General features: G+C 40.5%; 1 protein-coding gene across 8 annotated transcripts in view; it reads right to left on the reverse strand.

Annotated features, from left to right (window-relative positions):
* The window catches only part of SH3KBP1 (SH3 domain containing kinase binding protein 1), a 228,142-nt gene that overhangs the window by 190,537 nt on the left and 22,736 nt on the right, over positions 1–14,869 (reverse strand). For 3 of the 8 annotated variants that reach the window (XM_052794257.1, XM_052794258.1, XM_052794256.1), the window contains exon 2: positions 11,494–11,651. The exons of 1 other annotated variant lie outside the window; for it this stretch is intronic. In XM_052794257.1, the coding sequence (XP_052650217.1) occupies positions 11,494–11,651 (158 nt within the window). Of the gene's footprint in view, positions 1–6,090; positions 6,110–8,590; positions 8,627–11,493; positions 11,652–14,869 lie in introns of those variants that run through there. 4 more of the 8 variants (XM_052794259.1, XM_052794260.1, XM_052794261.1 and 1 more) reach the window with 3 other exon arrangements.

The raw sequence follows: 14,869 nt of genomic DNA on the forward strand, positions 1-14,869 counted from the left end.
ATTGCCCTACAAGTAGAAGGAATGCAGAAACTTACTACTTTGAGGTGAAGTTCAATAAAACGATGGTATCAGTATAATGGCAGCACAATAGTAATAATGCTGTTTCAAGTTCAGGCCTCCTCCTGCTATGATGTATCATGCTCCAATGATGCAAACTTCCCTTTTCTGTCAAGCAGTCTAACCAGCTAATATTAATTGGCCCTAACTAAAAACAATTGCCTGTAGCCAGTATTTATCTTTAATTTTGTTGTTTGTTGCCAGATATGATGAGGGGATACCGAGTCTGGGAGCCTAGTCAGTTTTTCCAACAACGCAATCCAGTAAGAGATAGTAATTTAGCCTCTCCTTGTAAATCTTGTTTTTGCTTTATGAACACCTGAAAACATCAGTAGGAAACAAATACATCTGTTAGCACTCATTAGCAAATGCTGGTGGTGTTGGTTGTTAAAACTCAAATCCCACCTCCCTGTCTGTCCCTCCACATACACTCCTCAATGGTAGGAGTGGAGTAGCTCATTTTAGTACAGACAGGCTCAAAAGGCATGACCGAGAAAGCCTCCACTAATATAACCAGTCTTCAAATAAAAACCACTCTCTAACACAGCTGTAATAAATATTTTCTCTCATTCTTTACAGTGCTCAGTGTCACGGAGCTGCAACCTGACAGCAGAAGGGCATGGTACGGAGACTGGAGGGGCAGGTTACCAACACACTACAAGTAAGTAACTCCAGGCATGAGCAAGGAAGCCGTGAAGGAGTTCTTCAACCCTGTAACTTGTACGCCCAGTTTCAGCTTCATGAGAAAATAAAACCCACACAGAAGCTGCTGGGTGGGGAGTGGGAAGAGAAGGGCAGCTCCTAATGGAAACACATGAACCTTAAAAAAAAAAAAGAACCTACTGGGGAGTAGAGTATACTCACTTTAAAGAGACCAAACAAAAATCACCCTTTTCTAAATATCTGAATACTCACTAAGGAAATAATGAAAAGGTAAAACTCCCAGCACAAAGGAATGGGGTCAGCATTACAGACCATCACTGCAGGTGTCACCAAGGTTCAGAAGGGTAGGCTACACACATTCTATTTCCTTGTAAAAACTGTTTCAGATATAAAAGATCAGCATTATACAATTGCTTAGTGGAGGAAAAAAGGTTGAATTAATGAATGAGACCAGAGAAAACATTTCCTTTCTTTCTCTCTATTTTGTAAAATAAAAGTCCCTTTAAAAATAATTTCTGATACCTTAACTTGTATGTTTTGGTTTTAGACCTAGTATCTATTTCTGCATACCACACACATACGTTATGCATGTCTACTACATGCACATGTATGTATTGCTGAAAACATTCTGAAAGGGAATATATTAAAAAAAAAAAGAGATTTTACAGTTTCATGAGGCATTCCTCTCCCTCCACTTACTTACTCACAATTTTCCTCTGCTGTCCACCAGACAGTTTGCCTAGATTCTCTAAAAAATTTTCACATTGTCTGAAAGGCTGCAGAAGTTCAAATGATCCACTAAAAACATGTGGGCTGACAATACAGAAATTGGGAAGTTTTCTACACAGAACCACAGAGCAATTAATGATTATGAAATGCAGTACACAGTCCTTCGAGAACTGGTGCACGTAAGCAGTTGTATCCTCCTAGTCATTCCATCATCTTCAGTGAACTACTTGTATAGGGAATTTATTTCTGTAGAATAGTTTTTAAAGGATTTGCCCTCAGCTGTTCAGTTAAGGAGGTTTCAAAGCACATATGATCTTTCCTTCTGCAGGGAAAAATACTGGTGATATCTCACAGCAAGCTAACACAAATTCTAACTCCTACCAGGACTTTAGTTTAGCTTTAGCATTCTGTACATTTACAGAACATCAGTAACAAAACAGTTTTTGGTTTTGAGTTAACCGTCATTATTTGTGACAACCTGTTCCAGAGAACTGATTAACTCAAATTCACAACCACAGGCCTTCAGGCGCTTTCAGTTTGAAAGTACAGATCCTGCAGTCAAAGTAAGGTAAACAGATAAAAGTACATCACAGAGCATTATGAATTGACTGAACGTCACAAAATGAAGAAGCTGTGTGAGAACAGAGGAAAACAACTGAGCATATGCCCTTTTGTACATGCGCAGCAGTACATTTCTGGTAGTTCCACTTATAAGTATTTTTTCCATGAAACAAATTGTATAGAATATATTCAACTAAATTTTAGAAGTAGGCTCCTCTAAAACAAAAGTGAACCATCAAAAAATTTGCTGAAAGCTGCACTGAGACATGTATGCAGCTTTTTGGTGGGTGAATTTTAGATATTTTTTATTGACGATAGTTAATGTGGTAGTTCTGAATTACAGGCATTTTTCCATCTATATTTCTCTAATTCAGCCCAGGAAGGAGAATAACTCAGGTCATCTTAGAAGGACTTTTAAAGGAGTCACAGGTTACAGTTTGTCTTTCTGCTTGATAGTGCAATAAAACTGAAACATAGGACATTGGGGAAAGATAAAGAAAACACCAAGATTTGCATCTTACCTTCTTCTATCTATAGTTACTAGGTGTTCATTGGGCCAGTGACTCAGCAACGGCTGACAACTGTGTGTGAACCATGTCTTTAAAGTGCCATGGCCACATAATGCAGACAACACCACAGCAACATGCAGTAAGATGGGCAGTCTGCTCACACGCTGGCAGGGTCCTGGGGGCAGCATGATAAGGAAACTTGAGGGTGAGGGAACAAAAACCAAAAAAAGCCTTCAAGCAACCAAAAAGCTGATAAACACAGGTGGCAAAGGGAAAGCTGGATGACACGATGCTCTTGGCTCCAAGCAGGAAGAGAATCATTTTCAACCAAAAGGATAAAAAGGAGTTTCATTTGCTTTGTGCTGTCAATCAAAAAGTAAATACTGACAGATAGATCAGACTGCCTAAACTCACCGAAGCATGTCTAAAAGAGAAACCACAGCTTAGCTAAGCTGGTTCTCATGAACCAGCTGAAGTAATGGCAAGAACTTGTAACCATAAGGAATCACAAAAGTTATGAAAGAAGTTTCTGTTTTAGAGATGGTTTCTGTTGCTAGGGTGTTTTTAATCAGGGTTTTTGATAATACTGGCCTATAGCCTCTGGGAAGGTGCAAGTTCTCTGGAAGAAAGAGTACTCAATCTTTCAAAGGGTGCAGTGGGAAATGGAGAAAATAAGGTTTTCTGAAGCAGCAGATACATACATTCAACACCTTGCACAGTCTTGAATGACTTGTGATGCATTTATTTCTCTCAATATTTGGGGGGGGGGGGGATGTTAATAAAAGCAGAAGTCATTACCACCTTCTGTAAAGATGACAGGTTTGCCTTGTTCCTTCTCCCTGGGTGGGAGGCACCAATGTTATTTTTAAAAATGTATGCTCTACTTGTTTCTTCCCTTCCATCCCTCACCACCTGCCGTCACAACCATCAGCACTAAGTATCCACCACCGAAGAAGGAGTCTGAAGTCAGAGTGAGTAAATAACTCATCCTATTACATGATGGTAGTTTACTTGCACCTTTGTCTTTTCCAAGGGTAACTGAATGACTACAGTGTCTATATATAAACAATAATATATTTCATATGGCTGTAACAGAGCCAAGAAACGCGGATTAAGAGACTCACATATACTCGTCTCTTTCCAACTCTGAAGAGAACATGTGCTGATCATAAACCTAAACTGCTCTAATATACTGTCATATTATAATTTTACTAACAGTGCCAGTGAAATTCCAGTAGAGTAAATAATTAGGTGACGGCAGGAAATGGGGGACCCTTTAAGGACTTTGTCTCCAAATAGAGAGCTTCCCAAATAGTTCCCCAAAGATTCTAGAAGGGAATTGCAGCACTTACAGACACTGAATACAGATATCTAATTAGTCAAATACTACTTCCAATAGCAAATAATGCAAATAGTTTGCCATTCCAGTTGATATGCACTTTATAAAAGCATGAAAGCTGTTAGAAAGTCTACACATGATACTTCAGAAAAAAACAGCACTTCTGTAGATAGAAGTAAAACCCCAGAACAACAAAGGAAAGCCAAACAAATAAAAAAAATCAACACCACTAAACAACCCCCCCCCCCACATACGCACATGTACTTACTGTTAATAAAGTACAGTGTTTGATCAGGACAGGAATATTCAGAAGCAAACAGTATCATTAAGTCATGACAGCAGCAGTTAGAACAGCTAGTCTTACAATCCCCAATAGCTTTCTTTTTCCCACATATCCTGCTTGCTCGCATCTTCATTTTTTCTCACTGTTAATGTTACTTAACATTTAAGTAATACAAACTGAAAGACAATCAGATGTAGTCCGGATACAGGTTGTATCATTCTAATGGAGTAAACGGAATATTTGGCAGACTAAGCTTGAATGCAAGCACAACCCTTCACAATTACGATTATTAAAAGCTGTAGTTACACCACAGGCATCCAGAATACTCTTTCTCTTATACTCTTTTTCACAAACAAACATTAAAAGCATCAGAATCAGACAGTGTTTCCTAAAGTTGAGGGAATCCATCTCAGGGCTATGTAATTAAATTGCAAGAAAGGTGGAAATACCAACAAGTACTCTCATGTTGGCTTCAAGCAGCAGTGGGACTGAACTGCAATTCAGTTTCTAGGACCTTGTGCTTTCTGTTACTGTTTTAAGAATTCTAACGAGGTTTTTGGTCCTGTTGGGAAAAATCAGATACACAGCTGTAGTCTGTAAATTCAAAACTGTAGAAGTATGTTCTGCAAGACATTTGTATGCAAATGCTGCTAAGCACCTCTACAGATTTTACCTACAGAGAAGAGTTTCTCACAGCAGCCTGCTACAACAGTAAAACAATTGCCAGAACAAGTGTGAAAATGAATCAGAGCAAAATACGTGGATTACTATAACATACCCACCCACACATAAACAAGCTACAGAGAAAATAAAAACATCCGGAGCTTGGAAAGTTGCCAGAAAAAAAAAAAAAAAAAAAAGAAGAAACCGACAACAGGGAAGAGAAAGTATAAGGTCAGGACACCTTCTCTTTGCCTCCCAACCTTTTAGGACTAGGTTGGAGAAACACCGTCAACCATCTAATCCTGCCATTTCTATAAATCCTTATGGAAACTACTTTAAGAGGCTATTGCCAAAACCACATTGACTTCCCTGTGTAACACACAGTACCAATTAATAACATATAAATAAGTTCTGAAGAAATTGAAGCTGCTTTAAAGAATTATGAAATTACAGTTCCAAAGAAGTTATATAATTGAAAATGTAACTTTTAGATAGCACATTCGGTCTTTGTTTCAATCTCTGATTAGGTTCTCCTCCTCCTCAGGGCTTGGAGCCTCAGGAAGGGGGGAAAAAAAAAAAAAAAGTGTTTAGCTTCCTTTTTAGCATAAAATTATAATTTTTTTATTTACAATTTAACCAACAGCATATTTTAAATAGAAATACTGTACTGAAATTTTCTTAAGAATGCAAAAGACAAACTTGAGCAAAAAGAGGAAATAATTGAGTGTCCTAAGTATATCAATTTGTACTACCTACACTGAACTCTCAGTGAAGCAATATTAAGTATACGTAAATAGGAATACTTCTTTTTATGTTTTTTTAAACACCAGCAAATATGATGCCTATTAAAGAATGAAAAGCAATACGTTTTCTTTTCAAACTGCTAAATTTTCACCAGCTCTATCAATACATAATTACAATTAAGCCACTGCCTTTTCAGAAGGTTACTTTTCACTAATAACTTGTTGCAATATAAAGTACTAGTCACTAAAAGCTAATAAAAACCTTAACACCGAAGCTTCACATTACCATGCGTCCACTGCATGACTGCTGCCCGTATTCAAAACCCTCTCACTTTTGCATAGCTCATAAAACGTTCACACGCTGGTTCCCACAAAACGCCCAACAGCTGACAGCCCCAAACAGCAACCCTTCTTTCCTCTCTGTTCCCCACCCCACACCCCCCCCAAAGTAATCCCTCTCTCAAAACCTGGCACCACGACACATCCAACAATCTGATCACCACGGGACAGCCAACACCGCGCTCGCCCCCACGACAAACGTACGGGATCCGTTCTGCCGACCGCAACGAGCACGGCACCCTTCCCATCCGGCTGAGAGTATCACCGGTTCCCTGGGACAAGGAATGGGCAAGAGCCTCCGTCACTGCCAGGGAGCCTCACATCGCTTCCCGGCCAAACACCCCGGGCAGCTGCCTCCCTGGGAGCTCCCCCACCTCCTCTGAAGCCAGACGAACAGGTCGAGGCGCGACATTATTCGTAATCACGCCTTGGGCATCCAGGACAGCCCAGAGTGCTGCTGCGGCTCTGTGCCGAGCTCCCTTAGAGGAGTCGATGGTGCTGTGCCAGAGACTATTGACTGGTGGAAGACCATCCTGGTGGACCTGTGTCTTTGTGGGGGAGATGGGTTGGGAGAGGGAGAAAGACTTTGTTTCACTAGTTTTGCTTTCACCATTGTAAGAGTAGTAACAGCAGCAGTAACAAATATCACATCAGCGACGCTATGTTTCTCCTCACAAAACCTTAATTGCTGTTGACAGAAACAAAAGCTCAAGGAGACAACATTTTCACATGATGAAACCTATCTGAAAGTTTCTTTCACCAGCTATATTCTCTTGTATTTCACCACAAGGATAACAAGTTTAATGGCCATACCCAGAACTTGGAATAAGAAACTAGTACTCCCGGCTTTCATTCCCAAGAGGACGTAACAGTTAGGATGCCACAGTCTAAAACACTTCCTAAGAACAAATACGTAGACAGTATTCTAGTAAGATTTCCAACAAAAAAGCTCAGTAATTGAATTGCAAATTCCTGCCAAGTATGTAAAAAAAAACCTTGTAATAATTCACTGACCCATAAAGCAAGTTATCTTTTCAGGTACAGACAAAAATAACACTGCTTTCCCTAGTCTGCATATAACCTCAGTGCCTCGGCAGACGCCGTAACTTTCAGAAGTGGCTACTCAGGCAAAGCTGGCCCAGACGTCACTTAATTAATAGTATTCAGAGTACTTAGGAGAGCAGTGAAGGCAATACAAACTTACAAGGCCCAAAGCAAAGGCAGGCACAGCAGTATCGGAGAGCGCAGTGGCAAAGCAGGAGGGAAGGACAACAGCAGTGGTACCAGGCAGCAGCTGGAGGGCCGGGGAAGCGGAAAGTATTGCAGGAACCAAAGTGTTCTGGGACATGGGAAATATTCTCTTTTCCCTCCCAGGAGCCAAACTACAGCTGTAAAGGGCCCCTGCATATGCACAGGCCAGTCTTATGAAAGGTTTTAGGAAAGCATAAATTTCTTTATTTATGCTTTATTAACAGGGACGGGTAGGGGTGTGTGGGGCGTGTAACAAGCACAAGGGTCTCAGTAAGGAGTCACCCTGCGTTTCACTCACAATCTCCTGCAACCTCTGGCTGGTTGTGAAGATCAGAAACAACCAAAACATACAGAGAAGAAAATTAAATGACAAGCAACAGATAGGGATCTCCACCGTGTACCTATGATTCAGCATGAACATCCCTGACATCCTACAACTAACTTGCACCAGTTAAAGATTGTATTCTGCTTGTATAACAAGAAATCCAGGTTGCTGTTCTGACCTGAGGCAGCAGTACAGTTTCACAAAGCCCCTGTCCTGTTTCATGGATTCCAAAACCCAAGCTAGACACCACAATTTCAAAAATAAATACCACTACACTTCTTGCTAATTTTAGAAAAAATTTACCTCCCTAATTCTGCTAGCAATATTGGCAAGTCCTCTGGAGTACAGACAAGACTTAAGGTTCTCACATGCAGTAAATTCAGTTTACCAGCATAACACAACCAAATCCCACATAGAATTGGCTTTGCAAATTAAAACCGGCAAGCATGGCTCTGCACCACAGTTTCCTGCTTTCTACATCTTCCTCTGCTATCAGCAAAATCTAACTGTCTCGGATGCTGTCACACTTACAAACAGCCTTACACTGCAGAGCATGGTTAGACAAGGAATTTGTTAAAATAAGACCACAAAAAAATCAAAAGCTTCCCATCTGTCTCCTAATGGCATTTAAAAAAAACCCTAATATACTACACATAACCCACATTTACTTTATTTTCTGGTTATAAAAGTAAGGATTTTAGATTTCAAGTTGAAGTTTTCAAGCTACAAAGATATCGAAAACCAACTTTATACCATGCAAATGAACAACACTGCAGTCACACCTGCTACATCCCCTTTTTCAACTGCATAACTGAGTAGAACAGATAACCAGACACAGTACGTAATTCCCCACTCATACTTCTATTTCTCTACCTGAAAAATTGAAAGAAAACAGAAAAAGACAACAACCAGATACACGTTTCATACATTTGTTACGATAAATTCAGCAGCAGTATCTCTAACAAAAGTAGATATCTACAAAGGCTGAGAGAGGTAAATTAGATCTTAAAGAGGGACCAAAGAATTTTCTTATCTTTAGACAAACTTCTCCCACAAAAATCTTCCAAGTGACATTAGCTGCAGACTAAGAGGCAGTGAAAACAGAAAGAGAAAAGAAATTTCAAATACCTTTTCTGTTACACCTTGCATATTGAATTGCAGAGCATAAGCACAGTATGAATCTGTGTTTTTTCGTGTCTGTATGTATAAAAATATTTAAAATTCAGAGCAGTTGTTTTGCAGATTCAAGAACAGGAAGTACCTCTGATACAACTTCACAGTGAAAGTCCCCTGAAAAAAATAAGTGCACATGTGCTGCATACATATAATCACTACCTCCCCTTTCCTCTTTCTTTCTCACATCTGTCTTCAGACAACTCCTCTTCAATGGTCTCCTAATTTGCATTTATTCCGTGAAATTTAAAACCACTTTTGCTACAGGCAACTCCAAAAGTCTTTTCCACATTCACAACCTAGTATTCCCTTGAAAAATATTTTTTTTATTTTCTTAAGTAACACTTCATATTAATGTCTTTTCATAAACATTCCAGTATTTTGCATTTCTCTAATTTTTCCATTTCTGATTTGTACATCTTTTCCTCCAAACTCTTTTCTCTTCAAACTGCACTTCCAGAATCTATGCACAAATGCTAACAGAAACCACTCAGGCCTCTTTACTGTGTTAATTCAGTGGTTTTGATTCAGCCCAAACATTCAATTTTTGCAAAACTCAACAGTTTCTTTGGAATGTCATCATGAATTTATTCAAAAGAAAATCAAATCACAGGAAGGAAAAGCTCTTTTCCATAAGAAATTATTCCCTCCACTTGAAGGTAGAATGCAAAGCACCTCAAGAATTTCATTAGTGTATTTCATTACCTCCCGAGTAACTTTCTTAAGTAACTACTCTTACAACCAATTCTGATAAGCAATGGGAATTTGGAGTTGCATTCAACTCCACCACTTATCTGTAGCATCACTTTTTGCCTGCCTCTCAATTACCTTGCTGACACAACAGAATAGCAATGGGGCATGAATTGATTGCTGGTGAGCTCAACTCTGCATGCCCTTGTTAAAAAATTTTCCATAACTGAAAGAGAAAGTTTACAATTACTTATAATCTTAGTGGACAGAATGATTACGCTCAACAAGCTTTCTCCTGGGACTGCTGTTACATTTTATATAGCTCTCCGGATACAAGGAGATTTACACAAGAAAAACTGAAGAAAAATAAAGGTTTTCACTCAAGATGTTCACTAACTGTACTTTTAGAAAGTTTGTATCCTCCACTCCACATTACCTAATTTAGAGAGGGAATGCTTAACTATGAAAAACATATTCACTTTGCGTTCAAGTTGAGGATGAGGAAGAATTTAATGTGGTTTTTAGCTCTTTAGAAAACAGCCCTGGATGTTGATCTTAAAGAAAAAAAAAAGGGGGGTGGGGGACGGGGAAGAAAAGACCAGGTAGGGATGTTTTACAAGAACACAAAATCCAAACCATTTATTGTTGGTTTAGAACTTTCTATTGAGAAAAAGCTATTTATATTTCAATTATGTGACAGGACGCCACAGTTTGAAGTCATTTGGGAAAGAAGAGGCCTTAAAAATTAAGTACTAAGGGGAAGAACTTGCAAACCTTCATACTTAGATTATGATATATTCATAACAGAAATTCATAGGCCGCATTTATTTAGAACACTAAATCCAACACCTCCTAAAATCAGCAGCAGATTTCAAACATCAGCCAGGAGAAAGCTTAGAGGAAGTCTGCTTTTGTCCCACAGAACTTCACAGCTCATCAGAGTTCAAGCAGAAAAATATTATCAATACTCAAGTCCCAAAATAGTTTCTTCCCCCTACCCCAATGTACAGATTTTCAGAGGTTAACAAGAAACAGGGTATCCATTTTCCTCCTCCACTCCCTTTCATCTCATTGAGGCTGTTACTTCCTCCTAATCATTGCCACCTGACAGACACAGAGCTGATCTTTCCTCTCGGCAATGACAAGAACGAGGATTAGGACGTGAGTACGTTTGCCCCCACAGGAACACCTGAGGCTCCCGCGTCCCCTCCCGCTACAGGCTCGCTAAGTTTGCCACTGAATGACTTCCCCAAATTACCTCGACATGTGCAGTGTTATTGATGCAAAGTGAAATTACTTTATTATGTGCGTATGTCTAAACGAACAACAGGCTCACACAGTTTGAAGAAGAAAAAAAAAAAGATACTTAATACCCTTGGAAAGGGAAAAATCACGAAGATCATCCGAAGCTGTAGTAACAGATTAACATAAAACCTATTTATTTAATTTATTGTTGTAGTTCTTGCTCTCTTTTCCACAGCGGAGAATCAAGTTTATGGAGGTTTATAGAAACTAACAGCTTAGGTCTGCAATGACAACTCAAGGAGGCCCAGAGGTACTAAAAGTCTCATATGTGCAGACATATGCACACACACACAGGTGCCCAGTAAAAAAGATATATATTTCTAAAACTTTGATTGGCTTTCCTAAAACCAGTATTACTGCAAGTTATTTGGTACATTACATGAAATACAAAGTAATGATTTTTTTTTTTTTTAAGTTTTTATAGGCAACCGTTTGGAAAAATCCACTTCAATTATTCTCAACTAGTTTACCCAGGAGTAAGTATTCACAGTAAGCTTCTATAAAACCTAAGAAAGCACTCTGGAGAAGAAGTAGCAGTTACAGAGAAGAGAAAATATTGCAAATGCCATGACATGTAAGTTGTTCTAGAATAATCACTTTTTTCCCAGACCACACAGTCAAACATAATCACTGAAAGGCAGAGAAATGTATGGGTAGCTAGTTTTATTTTCAGGATATCAAAACTACATTGTCTTTGCAAAGAAAGTAATCTTTTCTTTGTAACATAGCCTCAATAGAACATTGTATTGCAATACATTATGGTTTTGGATATGATTATGATATAAAGGCTGATATTTAGCCTCAACAGCACAGTACACAAAACGTATACACACAACACAAGAACAGTTCCACTTTGTACTCACTCTTACAAAGTTGTCAGGGAACAAACCTCTTCTGCCTTTGAGCTGTCCTTCCCACCAGCCTCCATCATCTTTCTTGATATTGGTGATTATGTCACCTACAGTGATCGTCAGCTCATCATCATGTTGAGCTTTGTAGTCAAACTCCACTATCGCCTCCACTAAAAGACAAACACACATATGCACAGTTATTGACTACATTTAAGTCTCCATGCCTTCGAAAGGAATAAGAAAACAGCAATCCAATTATATATTCTCAGTGAAAGTAATATATACAGCTTAACCAAGAGAGCATATCAAATAGGCAACATGTAATGGTAACATTTTGTGGGAAACTACTATGAGAGAGGCCAAAGAAAAAAAAAAAAGAAAAACCACAGGAATGCCCATCATGGTTGGGGCAACAAATGGCATGCATTTTTCTTTACTGATTAAAGGAAATCAATTTGTGATGCTTCAGCAGTATCTACTCTGGCAGCATTACAAAGTTTATTTTTATTTCTTGGACAACATTTAAGTTTTGTTCACAGGACTTCTAAAGCACTTTATTTCTGGAAAGGTTCTCGAATTCATAAGCATCCCAAGCCGCTGCACCTACTTTGCTAAATAAATCACTATTAACCTAAGGAGTATTTAACAAGTATTTTTGCATCATGCTGAGTTTCACTACTGTTTATACAGAAATGCAAAGCCTTGCTGCAAGAACATGCTCTTGCGGGGTTTCACCAAAGGGAGAAAAATTTACTTTCACTTGAGATTATGCATCAGAAGATCCGAAGATAAAACACTCCTACTGCTCTGAATGTCTGTTATCAGGCAGAGGTGCATTATAAGCTTGCTACCATTATATAGTGTATCTTTGTCTTTACCTGGGAGGACTCCCCATCCCTCGAAACCATACACACAACAAAGTCTCTGTAGAGAATTAAGGAAGTCATAAAGATAGAAAAATTCTTGGAGAATCAAAAATAATAGACCTGGAGTATTCAAATATGGAAGCCATAGTCATATTTGGTGGTTCATCAAATATCTACTAGGAGAAGCCAGATTGGCAACGTCAAGGATAGCCATATTTGTAAAGCCTTACTCCTGTTTTCTTCAGTGGAAAATCATGCCCCAGGATGTTCCACCAAACACTTAGCACTTCAACCATCGAAACAACAAAATGAGAACTAGTAATAGGCATCTGCTTTCTGCAGAAATGACGGTGCTATGTAAAACCTGCATGATGTGGCCTGCAAACAGGCAATACAGCTCACAGAGCAAAGCTAACCATTACACCACAAACAGCAAAAAGGTTCTGCCTAAATAACAAGCCCTGCAAACTAAATCGAATTAAGCTGACAGGAAAGCAGAGTTATTCCTCTCCACCCCCAAAATGTCACACAGTCACAATGCTGAACATCTCCCTCCCTCCCCCAGAGCCTGCAAATCATAGCTAAAAGGTTGTTCTGACTTTCGGATACATCCCGGACAGAAGGCTACGGCTGATAATATTCATCTATTGCTTCTTCTTTGACGGCCAAAACCATTATAAAACCAGATCACAAGAGACCTGCTAAACTACATAATGAACAGCAAAAGAGAAAGAGCGGCCCCACACATTACAAGCTGACGTGCAAACAGAACTTGAAACATTTACCTCTGAAAGTTAACTGAAAAAATCAGACTCATTCAGGCCAGGAGGACCTCAGGTCTCTAGCTTAGCTTCCTGTGCAAAGCAGGACCAGCTCTGAGGTCAAACCAGGTTGCTCAGGGCTTTGCCCACATGGGTCTTCAAAACCTCCAAGGACAGAGGTAGGGCACGCAGGGGAACCTGCTCCACTGCTTGACTGGGAAAAAAGTTTTCTCTCTACCGTCCATTGGAATCTTTCTTGTTTCGATTTACACCCATTGGTCTTCTCCCACCATGCACTGCTGTGAAGAGCCTGACTCCATCTTCTTGATAACCTCCTTGTAGGTATTGTAAGGCTGCTGTTAGGACCTCCCATTTTCTCTTCCCCAACCTAGACAATCAGAGTTCCTCTAGCCTCAGGTCCCCCCACTCTTTAGCACATGAACTGTTCTACCAATTTGTACCAACCACAGACTTGACGAAGAGTGCACTCCACTGCCCTCTCCAGTAATTGATAAAGATGTTAAACAGAACAGATCCCAGGACAGCCTCTGGTGCTACTCCATTTACTATCAGCTTGCAAGTAGAGTACAACCACTACCCAAAACACACAACATTTGAGGTCGGAAGGCACCTCTGTAGACCAAACCCCCTTATTCAAAGCAGAGATAGCTAAAGCACAGATTGCTCAGGGCCTTATACAGCAGATTTTTAATATCACAAAGGATGGAAATTCCAGTGTTTGATCACCCTTAAGATTAAGAAGGTTTTCTTATGTTTAAATGGATTTTCCTGGATTTCAGTTTGCGCCCGTTGCCTCTCCTCCTTTCACTGTCTACTGCCAAGAGGAGTCTGGCTCCGCTTTCTTTACTCCACCACAGCACGTATTCAGACACAGTGATAACACCACCCCGAGCCTTCTCTTCTCCAGCCTAAACAGTCCCATCTCGCTCAGACTCTCCGCAGGTGTCAGATACCCCAATCCCTCAACCCTCTCCATGGCCCTTCACTGGACTCGCTCCAGTATCTCCATCTCTCTCTCTCTCTCGTACGGGAGAACCCAGAACCGGACACAGCGCTCCACATGCGCCTCACCAGAAAGGAGAAGAGGAGAAGGATCACCTCTCTCCACCTGCCTCCTGCCAGTCCTCCGCCTCATGCAGCCCACAAAGCTAGGAGCTGCCTTTGCCTCCGGGTCTACTTGGTGTCCACCAGGATCCCTGGGGTCCTCCTCGCCAAAGCTGCTTGCCAGCCACTCAACCTGGGGCTATTCCTCTCCACGTGCAGGACTTGGCATTTCTCTGTGTTCATGAAGATCCTGTCAGCCCATTTCTCCAGACTGCTGAGGCCTCTCTCAATGGCAGCACGACCCTCTAGCGTGTCAAATACTCTTCCAGTTTTGCATCCCCTGCCAACTTGCTGAGCGTGCACTCTGCCCTGTCATCCAGGTCGTTAGCAAAGAGGCTGAGCAGCGCCAGTCCCATCAGCCGCCCCTGCGGCACATTGCCAGCAACCGGCCTTCAGCTGGACCTCGTGCTGCCCATCACAACCCTTTGAGCCTGGCACTTCAGCCACTTTTCAATCCACCTCATTGTCCGCTTACCTTCATCAGTTTGTCAGTGAGGATGACATGGCAGACAGTATCAAAAGCTTTGCTGAAGTCAACATAAACAGCGTCCACTGCCCTCCCCTCCTCCACCAAGGCAGCCATCTCATTGCAGAAGGCTAACAGATTGGTCAGACATGACTGCCCCTTCATAAATC

Source organism: Harpia harpyja, chromosome 8, assembly GCF_026419915.1.
Source record: "Harpia harpyja isolate bHarHar1 chromosome 8, bHarHar1 primary haplotype, whole genome shotgun sequence".
NCBI lineage: Eukaryota > Metazoa > Chordata > Aves > Accipitriformes > Accipitridae > Harpia > Harpia harpyja.